The sequence below is a fragment of the Orcinus orca genome, chromosome 18, assembly GCF_937001465.1.
Source record: "Orcinus orca chromosome 18, mOrcOrc1.1, whole genome shotgun sequence".
Lineage (NCBI taxonomy): Eukaryota > Metazoa > Chordata > Mammalia > Artiodactyla > Delphinidae > Orcinus > Orcinus orca.
In genome coordinates, this window is record NC_064576.1 from 2505293 (window position 1) to 2522183 (window position 16891).

At 49.6% G+C, this 16891-nt stretch overlaps 2 protein-coding genes across 5 annotated transcripts in view; one reads left to right on the forward strand and one right to left on the reverse strand.

The window, feature by feature from the left end:
- Positions 1-4924, reverse strand: part of COL4A2 (collagen type IV alpha 2 chain) — a 178048-nt gene extending 173124 nt beyond the window's left edge. Inside the window, exons 1-3 of one of the 3 annotated variants that reach the window (XM_033435057.2) lie at positions 4700-4924; positions 4301-4388; positions 4140-4194 (exon numbers count right to left, since the gene is read on the reverse strand). In XM_033435057.2, the coding sequence (XP_033290948.1) occupies positions 4140-4194; positions 4301-4344 (99 nt within the window). In that variant the 5' untranslated portion in view covers positions 4345-4388; positions 4700-4924. Of the gene's footprint in view, positions 1-4139; positions 4195-4300; positions 4389-4554; positions 4673-4699 lie in introns of those variants that run through there. The other 2 variants (XM_033435058.2, XM_049701019.1) reach the window with 2 other exon arrangements.
- Positions 4925-5003: 79 nt separating this feature from the next.
- The window catches only part of COL4A1 (collagen type IV alpha 1 chain), a 147296-nt gene continuing 135408 nt past the window's right edge, over positions 5004-16891 (forward strand). For both annotated transcript variants that reach the window (XM_004273605.3, XM_049701020.1), the window contains exon 1: positions 5004-5287. In XM_004273605.3, coding sequence (XP_004273653.1) covers positions 5207-5287 — 81 coding nt within the window. In that variant the 5' untranslated portion in view covers positions 5004-5206. The remainder of the gene's footprint in view (positions 5288-16891) is intronic.

The window sequence follows — 16891 nt, forward strand, 5'->3', positions numbered from 1 at the left end:
ACTGGGCATATACCCAGAGAAAACCATAATTCAAAAAGACACATGCACCCCAATGTTCACTGCAGCACTATTTACAATAGCCAGGACATGGAAGCAACCTAAATGTCCATCGACAGACGAATGGATAAAGAAGATGTGGTACATATATACAATGGAATATCACTCAGCCATAAAAAGGAACGAAATTGGGTCATCTGTAGAGACATGGATGATCTAGAGACTGTCATACACAGTGAAGTAAGTCAGAAAGAGAAAAACAAATATCGTATATTAACGCATATATATGGAACCTAGTAAAATGGTGCAGATGAACCGGTTTGCAGGGCAGAAATAGAGACACGGATGTAAAGAACAAACGTATGGACACCAAGGGGGGAAAGTGGCGGGGGGTGGTGGTGGTGGTGGTGTGATGAACTGGGAGACTGGGATTGACATGTATGCACTGATGTGTATGAAATAGATGACTAATAAGAACCTGCTGTATAAAAAAATAAATTAAATAAAATTCAAAAAAAAAAAAAAGAGCATATTCCTTCTTTTTCTTTTCTTTCCTTGGGGGCAGGGAAAGGTGTGGCAGCATGCAGGAATGGCAAGAGAATCTTCCAGAGCCTGGAGCCCTGGAAATCTGAGCTGGTGGGAAGGCAGTCTGGAGCCCACCATCTCCCGGGGCATACGGGGCCTGTGTGTCCAGCTCTCCTGGCTGCCTCTTCATAACCTGGAGAATCTAAGTTCTCCCCGGCTGAGGTCAGGAGGTCAGCCCAGCCCATAGCACATCTGATCTCCAGGAAGGTCTCTGTTCTCTGGAATTCTCTTCCCCCCAGAATCACACAGGGCTGCCCTCTTAGATCTTCAAGGCTGCTGCCCCACGTCTTGAGATAAGAAGCAATAGTGCGGTCGGGGCAACCTGCCTTCAAAGCCTGGGATGGTGGCCGTTTAGGACGGGCTGTCTCATGTGCCCTCAGGCCGGGCAGCAGCCTGACGACAGGGTGCCACACATCCAGGGTGCGTGTACCCATGCTGGGTCCTGAGCCCAGGCTGCCAGGGGACTGCTGCCGTCCTCTCTCCCTCTGGCCACCAGATCGTGCTGGGTCTCCCTTGCTCCGGGTTCCTGCTCTATAGAGCAAAGCAGTAGAGGAGGTGGAGGGGGACTCCTCTTCCCAGAAACCAGTGGGTGGGCTTTGTTCTGCCCATCTCTGTCCAGAGCAAGGAAAGCACAGTTAGGAGACTCAACTACTGAAAATCAGTAGTTGACTTACCATTACCAGTTCTGACCCTGGGAAACCAAGCAGTGGGGAGTTGCCTGGGTTCAGATCTGCTGCTTACAAAGAGAGACACCTTGGGCAAGGTGTTTAAACTCTTTGTGCCTGTTTTCTTATCTGTAAAATGGGGGTAATAAATGTTACCTACTCAGGTAGGTGTGTTTTCCTATGAAGCGTAGATGGATTAAGACGCAAAAATTGGCACATAGCAAGTATTCATTAAATAATTATTTACCATCTCTGCTACCCATTTTCTGTTGCTTCTGCTACAAAACTCTTCAAGCTACAGCGAGCAGCCCTCTTCACTGAATTGACCTACCCCTGGGAAGACTCTTTGGCACAAACGGGCAAAGACACAGGATTCTTGAGTGTGGCAGACAAATAGGGCAGGAGCTGGACTTGCCACGATGCGAAAGATTTTTTAGTAAATATAGTTAAAGATTAAGGCATTATTTCTTGAGTAACAGCTCTTAAATCCAGTGGTCAGTAAGAAGTTAGCAAGTGGAACATCCATTGTCGAACATCATAAATTCCACGATTGTTGAATAATACATATTGATATGTCTCTAGTAAAATGACTCAGAAGTATGTTTGTATCTGCAGATTTAGAAATGCCATAAACTGGCAAGTGACTCCAATGCCTTCCAACCTAATACTCTTAACTCAGTGGTTCCCAAACTTTAGCATCAAGTGGGAATGCAGACTCCCAGGCTCCACCCCCGAAAGTCTAATCAGAAGATTTGAGATGTGGATCAGAGGTCTGCTTTCCAGGTGAGTGTAGGGGTCCAAGGACTGTCCTCTGAGAAGCACTGCTAGGCAATAAATGCTCTGGGTCCCACCCAAGGATCAGGGAGCAGAGACTCAGATGAGTATGCGGCATCTAAGAGGCTTTGGAGGAAGGCACAGGGGTATATTACATGTAACAGGCTGGGGGATATTCTCTTCTGTTCAATGTATGGAAACGCATGCTCAGGATTTATGAGACCAGGGCAGAGCTGCCTTTAGTACCCAGGTCTTCTGACATGAACACCACTTTTAGGATCAATGCCAGAAGGAAAACGCTGATGTTATGAAAGTGGTTCTAGGGGCTTCTCTGGTGGCGCGGTGGTTGAGAGTCCGCCTGCCGATGCAGGGGACACGGGTTCGTGACCCGGTCCGGGAAGATCCCACATGCCGCGGAGCGGCTGGGCCCGTGAGCCATGGCCGCTGAGCCTGCGCGTTCGGAGCCTGTGCTCCGCAACGGGAGAGGCCGCAACAGTGAGAGGCCCACATACCACACACACACACACACACACACACACACACACACACACACACACACACACACACACACACACACACACACACACTCAAAAGTGGTTCTAGGGGACGAAGGGGTGTGGGAGAGTGAGCACAACGAATGCACAATCTCAATAGGGTTGGGCAATTTCCTTTGCAGGGACCTCCTCCTCCTTCTCTGAGCGTGCGCGCGCGTCTGTGCGCGCGCACGCGCGTGTGTGCGTGCGTGCGTGTGCGCGCGCGCGCATGCATTGCCCTGGCTCCCAGCTCTGGGCCAAGTCCTGTATGTCTTGTGTGCATAAGGACCCATAAAGGCCAATGGGCTGGTTTAAATTTCTAGGCTCTGATCTTCTTAAACCAGGACGTGTGGAAAGGAAAGGGAGACAGACCCGAGCTTTAAGAAAACTTTGGCCTGGAGTGTTCCGGTCAAAGTCCATGGACTCCTCTTCTGACTCCCAATCTGGGCCCTGAATTGCAGCAGAAAAGTGAGGCTAGAGGTTCTTTCCCAAGCTAGGATAGCACTTCCTCACTCACAGCCTTGAAAATCCTCATTTGTTTTATGTGAGGATGGAACAATGTGAAAATAACAGAATTCAAAGCAAACCGTGAACACAGCTCCCCGCTGTGCCTGTGTACACTCTGCCCAGAGTGCGGATGGGGGGGGGTCCTCTTGACTGAGCCACCTGGGAGATCAGGTGCCACCATATTCCATCAGACAGAGGAAGGGAGGGTGGGGTCCAGGACACCTGGTAAGTCCCCTGGATCTTCAGCTGCAGTTTAAACATCTGGGTCCTCAACTCAAGGGACCCAACAAAGCTGTGACAGCTCAGCCATGCCACACGAAGTTCAACCAGAGCGGCTCCTGCTGCCAAGTACAAAATCCCATAATGCAATCAGCAGGCGGGGAATGCCTGGCAATGCTGACAGGGTCACCTTGAATGGCGGGGCTGGGGTGGAGGGGGACCTGGTAAACAGGGTCGCCGTGGGAGACTTAGCAGCCCCATCCTGGCTTTTCCGGGGCCACAGCGCGTCTTGCAAGAAAACGGTGTTTTCTGCCATTGTTCCCTCTCAGCGACACCAGGAGTACAAAGTCGCCCGGTCCTCCTCGCCCCGCCCATTCCCCCAGAGCCTCTCATTCAGAAGAACGGAAAACTCTGCCAAGGGCAGGACCTCCGACACCAGCTTCTGATGCCACGCAAGCTATTCTCCCCCGAAGCCTGGCGCCCCAGGGCCACGTGTCTGACCGCCTCGATTCTAAGGTTGAGCTTTGCTTCTAACGACGGGTTTTGCTCAAACGAGGGGAAAGGATGCCGCGAGCCATGTTTTAAATTATTGGTTCCCAAGGAAGAGCCGACGCCAGTAACGCACAGGATTGAAGGGGGACCCAAGGAACGGCAAACCGGAGTTCTCGGGGGTGAGGGGCGGGGAAGGCGTGCTTTCTCAGAGCCTGGGCTGGGTAGGGGGCGCAAGGGACACCCAGGCACACACACACGGACACACGCTCAGGTGCGCACGCGCGAGTGGCCTTCTGGCAAGGCCACTCGGTGTCCCCACCGCTCTCTCCGGCACGCGAATCGGCCCGGAACGGGAGCCAGGACTTACCGCCAGGACGCCCTGGGCCAGGAGCCCCACTGTCACAGCTCCCAGCAGTAGCCACCTGGATGGGAGAGGGGGGAAGAGCGCCATGAGTGTGCGGCCCCGGCTTGGAAATTCCAAAAAGCACACGCGCGCGGGACCCAGGGGATAGGCAGCAAGTCGCTTACCGCCGCAGGGCAGGGCGCGACGCCGCGCGCTGGTCTCGGTCCATGCTCCCAGTTTGGCCCCTCGGGGCTCCGATCCGTCCCTCCTAGCCTGGAAGACGAGACAAAGAGGGCTTAGCCCGGCTGGGGAGGGAGCCTCGTCGCCGCCCGCCTCCGTCTGCGGGACAAGGGAAAGCGGGGCGCGTCCCCGCCTCTTGCCGGGGGTGACCGGGAGCCGCCCCGCTACGAGGCAGGGGAGAGGGCAGCCGGCTGCCCACCTAGGCCCGGATGGGGCCGCTCAGCAGCCGCCGCTCCATCCTCTCCCCCTTACCACTCCGAGAGCCGGGCGCGCAGCCCGAGCTGCACGGGGCGCGCGAGTCTCTGCCCTCTGCCCGGGGCTCGGCGTCCCAGGGCCGCTCTTACCTCAGGCCCGGCTTCAGTGGCTGCCGCCCGCGCGTCTCCGCCCTCCAGAAGCGCCGCCTGCGGCACGAGCAGCGCAGCCGCCCTCTCGGCCTCCCCGGGCCGACCTCGGGCCCGCGCGTCCGCCCTCGGAGCTCCGCCGGGTCGGCGAGCGCGGGGCGCGGGGCGGGCAGCGGCGGCGGTGGGTACAGAGCGCGGAGCCCTGCGTCCCGGCGCGCGGCGGCCACAATCCCCCGGCCGCGCGCTCCTGCCGCCTCTTACCCGCGCCGAAGGGTCCTCCCCCTTTGAGGCGCCGCCCGCCCCGCGCCGCTGAGGGGAGGGGCAGCGCCAACAAATTGGGGAGCTCGCCTGGTCGCGCTCAGGTCTCCGCCGCGAGCTGCCGCGCCCGGGACGGTGCCCCGCGCTCGAGTCCCGGCCCTGCAAGAGTGAGCCGCCCGCCGCCGCCGCCAAGAGCCCGGGCGCCGGCCTCCGCCGTCCGCCGCCGGTCCACGCCGCCCCGGGCGCGCCACCATGGGGCCCCGGCTCGGCGTCTGGCTCCTGCTGCCCGCCGCCCTCCTGCTCCACGAGGAGAGCAGCCGGGCCGCCGCGAAGGTGAGTCCCTGCCGGCTCGGCTCCCGGCGTCCCGCCCTGCGCCCCGTCGCCCTGCGCGGCCCCTTTGTCCCCAGCCGGAGCCGCCCTCCGGGCCCGGGGGTCGCGCACGGCACAACCGGGCGCACTCTCGCGGCCGGTCCCCGCCGGTGACCCCCTGGGGTGCGATCGCGCATCCATTAGGGAGCCTCCTTTGTTGTGGGCTGGGTAGGGGCGAGTCAGGGGACTCCTCGGGGCCGGGGGCGGGCGAGCAGAACTTGGTGCGCCCCGCGCGGGGTGAGGGTGGCCCGGGAGTCAGGGGGATTTGAACTCGCACCTCGGGGGCGCCTGGCCGTCGGGCGCCTTCACCTGCCCCGGGCGCCCGAGTGGGCCGGGGGCCGGAGGGCCGGACACGCGCGCCCCGTGCTGTTCGGAGCCCCACACATGTGCCCGGGAGTCGCTTTGGGCGTGTTTCTCTGGAGCTTTGGGGACTCTGGTGGTTGATGCTGAACAGTCCTGGGCCGTTTGCCTGGAAACAGCTGTATCTTTGCTTTCCCACGACTTTGCTGTCGCTGCAGCACGCTAAGGGACAGCAGAGGAGCTTTTCTGTCCTGCAGCTTTCAAACGTTTCCATACTCGACGCGATGACTTTGACTAATATAGTAAAAAAATTATAACCACATTATATTTGAGTGTGAAACCAAAATGAAACTCCATCTCATTGTTCTGTGCACAGATTGTTTTCCTAGTTTTCATTTCCTCCGGCTGTGCGCTTGCCCGGAAAGGATCTGGGAGTTCGGTTTGCACAAGTAAAGGCGTCCAGCTCTAGACGGTCCCTGATGTACTGGTGCTCTTTGCTTTTTTCCTTCCCCTCAGACGGAGTAGAAACCTCAGCGGTTTCCCAGTGTCACAGCCTTGTAGACAAAACCCTGAGAAGGTGTGCCTTCTCACACATTTTGCATCCCCCCTCCCCAAATATTTAAAAATGATGTTACTACTTTCAGCATTTCCCACTTACTCTTGTTTCACATCCTGATTTTGCTTAGTTAGTTTGTTTGTTTTTTGTTCTTTTCTTCTCTTCAGGAAGAATGATGCTCACTGACTTCAGTTCATTGTATATAAATTGTTAACTGTTCCTTCCCAGAATAAGCTGGTGATATGCACACATGTCTTGCCATAGAGAGTCAGGCTCTTTGCTGGCAGCTGGGTCACTAGGTATGGAAAGGCCTGATGATGACACAAGCAGCTAGCTTCAGATTGTTCCTCCCAGCCCAGAGTCTAGCCAGGCACCCTAGTCGGTTATTTAAACACCCTGTGGTCACGATGACAAAATACTTCCAAAAGAGGCAGCTCTAGAGCACTTTATTTGGGTCTAGAACTATTGACCCAGAGATTTAACATTTCCAAGGAGAGACGGCAAGGAAATGAGAGAAGGGTCTCTGTTTGGAAATACGAAGCTCTGTTTGGACTTGGATTTTCTGATCGATGATATTAGCAAAGCAAAGCCAATTATGAGAGCTGGCTTTTCAAATAGCCAGGGCTTTGAAGAATGAGCCCCTCAGTGAGTGGGAAATCAAACTCATTACTGTTGAGTTGGGGCTTATTTTACTTTCCTTGTACGTCCCTGTCCTGGCTCTGCTGTATCCTTCAAATCTCATGTCATGTTTTAAGAGATCTGGCACGTGGGCACCCTCTGATCACCAGTTGACTTAATGGGTATTATCATTTTGCCATACTTTCCCTGGTTTATTCAGAGAGAGAAAATTTATTAATATGAACATGACTTATGGCTGTATAAGAAAATCCATTTAAAATAATATCTGGCTAATTTAAAAATTTGTCTCACTTTTCACACCATCAGTAACATTTTTTTTTTGTTTTTTTTGTTTTTTGCTTACCTCCTTCCAAAATCAGCTGTTAGGGATACGAAAAAGTTGAAATAATTTCCATATTGATCCAAGCAGAATATCATTTAAAAATGCATTTTGAATGATAAGATGCTGCCAGTCAAATCCTAATTCAGAAGCCAATAAAAATGATTCTTGGATTACGTGCTTTTGTGGAGTATCTGAATCTGTGTTACCTGCACTGGTACACCCAAAGGTCACCTACTAGGTGCCAGGTAGAGATTGTACTTACTATTATTATTATTCACAGGAAAGGCTGTTCGATTTTATATTTGATCATATCTGCTATGGCCATACTGTTCACTTACCGGTGGGTGGATTTTCTAAGCCAGTGATTTTTTTTCCTACCCCCCACTCCCCTCCCCAACTTTGCTTTCTTTGGCAAGGAAGGAGGAATAGGGTGCAGACCCAAGACAAAAACGTGCCCATAGTGTTATGATCGAGGGTCCTCGGTTCCGACTCACGCAGTCATGAGCTGAATGAATTCTTCCTTCTGCAGCCTCCAAACTCCCCCCTCCAGCTGGTCTGTTTGATGCTCCACAATAATTTGCTTCACAAATTATTTTTCAGGATCAGAAATGTGAACTTTTGCCAAAGTGTGGTGATGCCCGAGTAGGGTGTTGGCATCTCCAGACCATTAGTCACCATTCTGAGACTGAATGACCTAGAACTCAAACGGATACTTAATTCTGATCTGAACGTGGACCACATTCTGCTGGGAATGTAATTTCAGAGAGAAGGCTGATTTTTGACTTAGTACCAGTGGCAGCGACATGAGCTCAGTATTCAGGAGTGAGCTTGGTGAAGGTATAACCTAAATCATCGTGTTCTTCATGCATGGAGCTGGGTGGGGATGAAGGGGAGAGCACCTCTGATACCACCCAGGAGAAACAGTGTGCCTAGCCTGTGTGTGTGAGTGCACACTTAGAGAATTTTTAGTGTGTGTGTTAATGGTGTAGTCACACACACACACACACACACACACACACACACACACACAGAACAACTGTAGTTTAGAGACCGGAGGATCCTAAATGTTGTGTCTGCTCTGATTAAGCAGGTGATTTCAGAGGACTTGGTAACCCCCTGCCTCAGTTTCCCTGGCAGATCTGCTCCCCCACCCTCATCCATCCTTCCTGCTTTCATCCCACACGTGGGCCTTGAGCACATCTTCAGGCCACACCCCCCGCCAGGCCGTGCATCAGTGAGTGGGGCCCACCCTCCTCCCCCAGGAAGGCTGTGGGCTCCTGAGAAGTACTGAGAAGGAAACAGGCAGATACAATTCAGGCTGGTAAACACTACAGTCAGGGTAAACCTAGGGCCATAGGAGCACCTAACCTAGCTTTGGGGAGCTCAGAGGAAGCTTCCAGGAGGATATCCCACCTCTGACTCTGAGGAAGGAATGGGAACCATAGACCTGGCGTCTTGTTTTCATATGAATTGTCATGTGCATCGTACTCAGAAGGTTGGATAACTCTTCCTTTGCCCTTTCACACATCAGGCTGTCTTTGCATGTAAAGAAGACCTTAAGGTTCCCTCCTTCGAGGTAGCAAGATGCCATTGCTTGTATGACTAACAGCTGTGATATCTGAACTTTTCCCTGGGAGGGGCGGAGACACAAGGAGGTCTAGGAGAGCGGCGATAAGATGCCAGCTCAACCAAAGGCCCCCTCCGGAGGTGGCAGGTGGCTTGGGATGTCTGCAGAGTTACAGCACGGATGACTGATTGTAGGCGGGAGTGCCTCTCGGAGCTGACCGAGAACACCTCCCCTCACGGGGGCAAGGGCATGGGGGAATTCACAAAACCCTGCATTATCCATTAACAGGACTGTCTTCAGATTTCTTGGAACTGGGGAGGATGGCCATCACTGAACAAGTTCGGTTATCTAGTTTAGAATTGGTAGAGATTTTGCAGACAAACTGAACCCACAGGTGACCCGCTGAAACAAATCCTTTTAGAGATGGAGGGGGCGACAATCAGTGAATAATTTACAGCACCTGTCTTGATGAGGTATACGATGTTTGTTCTAGCAAGGGTTCCAGAAGCTGGACAAGCATTAGCCTCGTTAAAATGTCTCTCAGGCGGATTGGGTATTTTGAGTTCTTGAGCTCAAATAAGCAAAAGCAACAATAGAATGCCTAAAATAATATCATCAGAGCATTGTTCTTCTGTTATTAAACAACCACTAAGAAATGTCATCTATAGAACAATACAAAAGACATATTCCTCCCATTCTTGTGCGCACAATGAAAGAGATGTGAACCAGAAAATGGTTCAATCGTCAGTTTCTTTTGAGGAGTTTACCGCCTGAAGAATGACTCTGGGGTTAGCATTTTATAGTCCGGCACACGGGGACCGGTTCCGTCCTGCATTTCCCTCCATTGTTTTCCTGGTCTTAGTCCTGTGACATCAGTCTTTCTTGGGGTCCTTTCTGTTTCCCTGCTTCTCTGTTCTTCCTCTTCCAGAGCCCTCAGGGTGGGTGGGCCCCGGGGCTGGGCTCCAGCAGGCTTCTCTTTTTCTCCACCTCCCCACTCCCATGATTTGTCAGCATTTCGTGAAGGGGACTCCAGACCTTTCTCTTGAACCCCAGTCTGGTCTCCTCACGTTCGCATGGAACATCTCGCCTCCGCTGTCCTGCTTTGATTGCAGACTTAGCAAATATGTCCAGAACCGAGCTTGCCACCTTTCACCAACCGACTCCCCTTCTTCCCAAGTGGCCCGTTTTGGTCGTTGATGCCCCAATATTACCTGACGCTCAACCCAGAGACCGTGGCTTCATGTGGAGGCCTCACCCTCCCCTCCTTTTTAACCTTCACGTCACCCAGGCACTCATTCCACCCTTCCTCCTTCTACCTGTCCCTCGGAGCCCCCTTGGCCGTCTCTTCCCATGGCTGCGACACCATTCCAGGTCTACTTGCCCTGTGCCAGGATCGCCACAAATCCCTCCCGCTCCTGCCCCCGTTTCAGCCTTGTCTTCTCCCCAGCCCATTCCTCACGTTGTGCTGAGTCTGTCTTCAGCGATCCCGCTGTGACCACGTGATTCCTCTGCTCAGCATCTGACAGTGGCTACCTCCTGTCTGACCAAAAGTCTCCAGCTCTTTGGCTGGGTGGTTTTCATTTGTTCATTTTTAATAAAGACTTTATTGTTTAGGGCAGTTTCAGGGTCAAGGCGAAATTGAGAGGAAGGTACAGAGATTTTCCATCTACCCCCTGTGTCCCCACAAGAACGGCCTTGCCCACTATCAGCATCCCCCACCAGTTGGTGCGTTTGTCACAACTGATGAACCTACACCGACCCACTGTCCGTAGTTTACCTTAGGGTTCACTCTGAGGGTTGTATATCATTGGGTCTGGATAAATGTGTGATGGCGTGTAGCCATCATTATAGTCCCACACAGAGTATTTTCACTGCCCCAAAAGTCCTCTGTGGTCCTGCCTCTTCATCCCCATCTCTCCCCAGACCCTGGCATTACTGTCTCCATAGTTTTGCCTTTTCATGTAGCTGGAATCATACATTATGTAGATTTTTCCCATTGGCTTCTTTTTTTTTACATCTTTATTGGAGTATAATTGCTTTACAATGGTGTGTTAGTTTCTGCTTTACAACAAAGTGAATCAGTTATATATATACATATGTTCCCATATCTCTTCCCTCTTGCGTCTCCCTCCCTCCCACCCTCCTTATCCCACCCCTCCAGGCGGTCACAGAGCACGGAGCTGATCTCCCTGTGCTATGCGGCTGCTTCCCACTAGCTGTCTACCTTACGTCTGGTAGTGTGTCTACGTCCATGCCTCTCTCCCGCTTTGTCCCAGCTGACCTTCCCCCTCCCCGTATCCATTGGCTTCTTTCACGTATTCATATGCATTTAAATTTCTTCCGTGTCTTTGCATGGCTTGATAGCCCATTTCTTTTTAGCACTGCATAATACTCCGTGGTCTGCGTGGACCACAGTCTATCCACTCATCTACTGAAACACACCTTGGTTGCTTCCAAGCTTTGGCTGATTTTGAATAAAGCTTCTATAAACATCTGTGTGCAGCTTTTTGTGTGGACCTAAGTTTTCAACTCCTTTGGGTAGATACCAAAGTGCACAACTGCTGGATCATATGGTAAGAGTATGTTTGGCTTTGTAAGAAACCAGCAAACTCTCTTCCAAAGTGGCTGAGCCATTCTGCATTCCCGTCAGCGTGAATGAGAGTTCCTGTTGCTCCACATCCGTGTCAGCATTTGGTGTTGTCAGTGCTTTGGATTTTGGCCACCCTGATGGATGTGTAGTGGTATCTTCCTGTTGTTTTAATTTGGCCTGGCTTTACATACCCTTCGCCACGTGGGTTCATGGACTTATCTGGTCTTCGTCTTCATACTCCCCAGCGTGCAGGGTGGGTAGTTGTCACGAAGGACTTACCTCTGTGTTCCGTGGAGCAGTGTCATCTCTTTGAGCCTCGGGTCCCTGATCCATCAAATGAGGACGACACAGCATCTGCAGACACCTTTAAGATGTTCAGAGAGGTTGTACGTGTGAAGCAAGTAAACCCTGAGAAGACGATAGCTGTTATCACTGCTACGTGGCTGAGATCTCATTGTCTCGTGTATGTTGGTTCAACACCCTTGATGATTTTGAGATGCTGGAGGACAGAGCTTCTTTGAAAAATGCCCCCACTGTCTGGGGGAGTACCTGATGCATGGAGGGAAGTCGTGAATTACTTGTAGTGGGTTCAGTGATCCTGCCTGACTTTCTCTCTGGACCCTGGGGAGGCCTGGCGGGAGCTGAGTACCTGCTCCCGGAAACTATGTTGCATTGCTGACCCCATAGCAGTTTTAGGCAACACAAAGGAAAGTAATGCCAAACGAAGGTGTTTCCTCTTAATTTGGAATTTGGAGCAGATATTCCGCCATAGACTAAACACGACTTGGAAATATACACAAGGCTGAGCTCTTTGTGTAAATAGTTTATTCCGTGGCTTAGTAATATTCCTGCTTTGCTGGGTTTGGTTTGTAGTCTGCACACTAGAAGAACATTTAAAGTCATCGGAGTTTTAAAGCTTGCTTGATTTGTGGTCAAGTAAAAGACAAACGCCAAGCGTCCGAATCAGATATTAAGGCAATATGTTACATGCATATGTGTTGGTTCTCTCGCTGGTAGAGGAGAATGACCCAGCGTCCTCATCTTTTCCTGCTCATCAAGACTTTGTTAGGAGTTTTGGAATTAACTGTTGTTTATTACTGGATACAGGTCTTTGTGTGCTGTGTGCATTTCTTTCTAATTCAGATAACATCAAGAGATGCTGGCTGTGACCTGGGAGAGGCCAATGTGATGTCAGCTGCCCTGTTGCCATTTCACCAAATTTTCTGACAGTTGGAGACCCATGGTAGAGTCACTCACACAGAGTTGAGCTGATTCAATAAACCTTGTCCAACTCAACGGAATATGTAGAGACAATATTCCTGTATTTGACATTTAATTGAAATTGTTAAAAAATTTTATTGAGTTTTGCTTTAGAAAATCAGCATATTCCTTTAGAAAATCAGCATATTCCTTTATGAAGAACAAAACTCAGGGTTTTATAGTTGGAACTCAGTGTTTCCAACGCTGTTTGCACAAGCTTTTCCCAGCTGCCACTCACACACCTAGAGCTGAAGAAGGCTCAGAGGATCGAGGTGCATGGCAGCCTGTGTCTTCACTTCAGAGAGATAGACACTCCTAACAGCCCCCCCGTTAGCATATGGGGCATCTTTGAGGGTGCTAAGTCAGCATTGGTTTCCTGTTTCAGAATGTTACAGATGGGCCCAATGATAACTATTGTGGTGTTTTTCCTTCATTTCTGTTAAAGAAATAACATTTATGTATATTTTAATCAGTGGCAGATTTGACTGCTACATCTCTAACAATACTTTATTTTAAAAGAGTAAGCATATTATTTTTGTAATAAGAAAAAGCAATCAAAATTTATTCTAAAATCCAGTTATCCTTTTATGTGAGTAATGACTTTCTCTTGAGCATGAGAGTTTTAATTTCCATAATTTCCATATCGTCCAAGAGCATCAGCTTGAAAATGTCATTTTTAAATACAAGCAACTCCTTTTCCTCATTAGCTTTGATTTTCGAGTTGCGTTTTGGCATTTTTTAAAGAATAAAACTTTAATGTCACGGAGTTATTTATTTATTTATTTATTTATTTATTTATTTATTTATTTATTTATTTGGCTGGTTTGGTCCTCGCTGCTGCGCGCGGGCCTTCTCTAGTTGCGGCGAGCTGGGCTAATCTTCGTTGTGCTGCATGTGCTTCTCATCGCGGTGGCTTCTGTTATCACGGAGCATGGGCTCTAGGCGCGTGGGCTTCAGTAGTTGCGGCACGCAGGCTCAGTAGTTGTGGCGCACGGGCCTAGCCGCTCCATGGCATGTGGGATCTTCCCAGACCGGGGCTCGAACCCATGTCCGCCGCATTGGCAGGCGGATTCCCAACCACTGCACCACCAGGGAAGCCCGTCACGGAGTTATTACAGAGTTGCATGAGACTTATTCGCTAGGTCCAGACTGTTCTTGCATTAAAGCTTGAGTTAAGGTGATATTATTATCATTATTACCTATAATGTGCAAAGTTTTATTAGGGAAAAAGGCTGCATAATTATAGTTTGGTCCATTTTTTTGGCAGTGTCCATTTGGAAAATACTTGATCTAACTATGTGTCTTAAATAGAAGCCATTGTATACTGTGGGAGAATTCAGCCTAACTCCAAGAACTCTAAAATGAACCAGGCAAAAGAAATGCCTGTTTCTCTACGAAGTTTGCATTAAACTCCTGGAAAGACAATTGCAGTGTTTCAAGTACATCCAGACAGGAACATAGCCCAGCGACACGCTCTGCCCGCATGGGGATCCAGAGAGGAACATAGCGCAGCAACACGCTCTGCCCGCATGGGGTGGCAGACACTTCATGGGAGCACATGGGCGCTGCTTTGAGTCCCAGCTCCGCCTCTTACAGCTGTGTGGACGTGTGCAACTTACTTCTCTCTCTGTCCACCTTTTGTCATCTGTAAAATGGGGACAGCAGTAGTGCCTTGATTCCAGGACAGGCATGAGGATTAAACGGGCTAATGTTCGTAAAGCGTTTATACCGTGCTGGCTGAATGCTCGTTAAATGAGCAAATTCTGAGGAATAAATAGCAAAGTAATTATATCATCAGGGCATCTTGAGGCTGGAGAAACACAGAAGGCCACCAGAGCAGTGGGTCTGGAACTGGAGCTCACAGCAGAATCCCCTGGAACGCTGGGTGGGACACAGACGCCCGGCCCCCCTCCCGGCTTCTCTGATGAGGGGTGCGGGTGCACCTGAGAATCGCATTTCCAACAGGCGATGCTGGTGGTGGAGGTCTGGGGACCACAGATCTCGTGCATTCTCTTCACTTACAGGGGCAGCCGCTTGATAGATGTGAGCTCTAGACATGCTGCTCTGGGAGAGTGGTCTGCACTCAAGCAGAAGCTGAGCCTTTGTATTTAAAATGGCTCTCCTGAGTCTGATGTTCGCTTTTTCTTGTTGGCTGTTGTTACTGCAGCACTTCCAGCCCTGTGGTGCTACCTGGGGGGTTAGGAGTGGGAAGGTCCTGATGCAGGCATGTGGGGCGCCAGGATGCTGGAGGAGAGGGCGTGGCCGATCGAAATGGGGACAGCTGGAGCCCGGAGAAGACCCTTGTCCTCTGTGGTCCTCCCGTCCCCATCAAGACATGGGACATGGGTGTTCTCAGGATGATCCACTGTATGTCAGAGTTTTTCCATCTTTAAGGCTCTCCATCCTCACCGTGGCCTCTGCTGAGGGTGGGCTCGGTGTCTGTGTAGAGGCTGGTCGAGCCAGAACCCACTCAGGTTTGTGAACAGGACCCCCAGGGTGTGCCTTCACCTTCTTGCAGTGCCCACCCTCGCCCACCTCCTCTGAGCCTTGGCCTCCTGGGCCCCTGAATGAAGGATTCCTATTTTGTGTCTTCTTATGGCCACATCCATTTCCTGGAGATTATAGACCACTTGGGGTTAGCGGTTTAAGATGACTCGTGATTTTTGGTCAGGAAATGGCCTGTAAAATTAAGATGAACTTGCCAAAGCAGGAAGATGGGTTAGTGATGGGAAAAAATACTGCAATATGGGTAGTGCAGCCCCTGGGACCGTGTATTTCAGGTAAGTACGCAGACCTGGTCCAGAATCAGCCCCAGTCGCTGATAGGCTGGGGGTGACGCACTCTTTACACATGGGGTGAGCAGCAATCTTCTCGATTCATCCCTCATTCACACCTTATCTTTAACAAACATTTGTGCATGTAAACATTATGCTAACAACAGATGCTTCTTATCAGTTTGTTAAAGTAACTCTGAACAAATAGCTATTGGACATCTTAGTAATAATTAAAATTTGTTTTCCTAAATACCAGAAAATAATAAAAATTGTACTTCTTGATTCTGGAATTCAGGCTTTTAAAACTTTTTTTTTCTTTTAAAGTATACATTATATATTTATTAAAGGCAGAAGAAATGTCTCTTCCACTTAAATCCACATCATCTATCATTTTGAAAACTTCAGGTTTTCAAAACCTAACCAGCTTCCATTTCCTCTGTTTTTTCTTTCTGTCAGGAACTCAGTTTTGTTCCGCTTCCCACCACTTCCTATCATGAAAGGGAAGATGAGTTCATTCCCAGCTCCAGAGATGGCGTCTGGTTAATCCATAAATGGATTTCTCCTAGAGTTTCCTACTGATTTAGACATAGACACATGACCTGAGTGGGCCCAATCAGACTAAAGGGAAAGACTTGCATTCTATGCTTCATGTGAAAGATTTGTCTCTCTGGCTCCAGCTTGCTGGGAGCAAGGCTTAGAGGGTCAGTTGACACAGGGAACCAACTTCCCCTTTGCAACCACAAGGAGAACCAGACTCAAGATAAGGCCAGTGCTTAAGACAGCAGAACAGGTCAGGAAGAACTGAAGTTTTTCATGAAATTATCGATTCCCTTAGAGTCCACCAATCAGGCTTTTAAAACTTGAAAAAAATTTCTATAATTAATCATTTTCTATTATTTCTTGTTGGCCTTAGATTTTCTCTTCTTTCGTGGAGGTTATTATCCATTAATATGTTACAGAGGTATTTGTATTTTTCTTTTGACTGGATAATTTATTTAAAACATACATAACTTTGGGCATTGTTTTAGACTAGAAGCCAAATTTGTGGTCAAAGTCCCATTTTTTTCTTCACATCAGTGAAAGTAAAACAGGCAAGGCTAAGAATTCACTTAAGCACACAGCACAAATTAATATGTTCTTATCTCAGTATCTTGCTTCTGGCATTCAAAATAATTTGAAATTGCATTCAGTAAGTGTGTGTTGAGTACTTATTCTGGGTCAAAAAATACACAGGCAGTTAAAATTGTTCTTATACTTTGTATTCTGATATACGCCCAAGGTAAAGTAAGAGTAATTTTAATAATGGTGTAATAGATATGACACTAAAAAATTAAAACGTTCACTGTTCTCTTTTTGCCTCAAAAGTTTTCACTTAGCTTCTGAAACTCTAGAAAGAACATCATACAATCACAGACTCTGGAGCCAGACCTCATGGATTTGAATCCTTGATTTACCAGCAACTAGCTGTTTGACCTTGGGCAACCTACTCAACCTCTCTGTGCCTCAGTTTTCTCATCTCTATAATAGGGGTAATAAAGCTAATTCTTTATAGGATTGTTG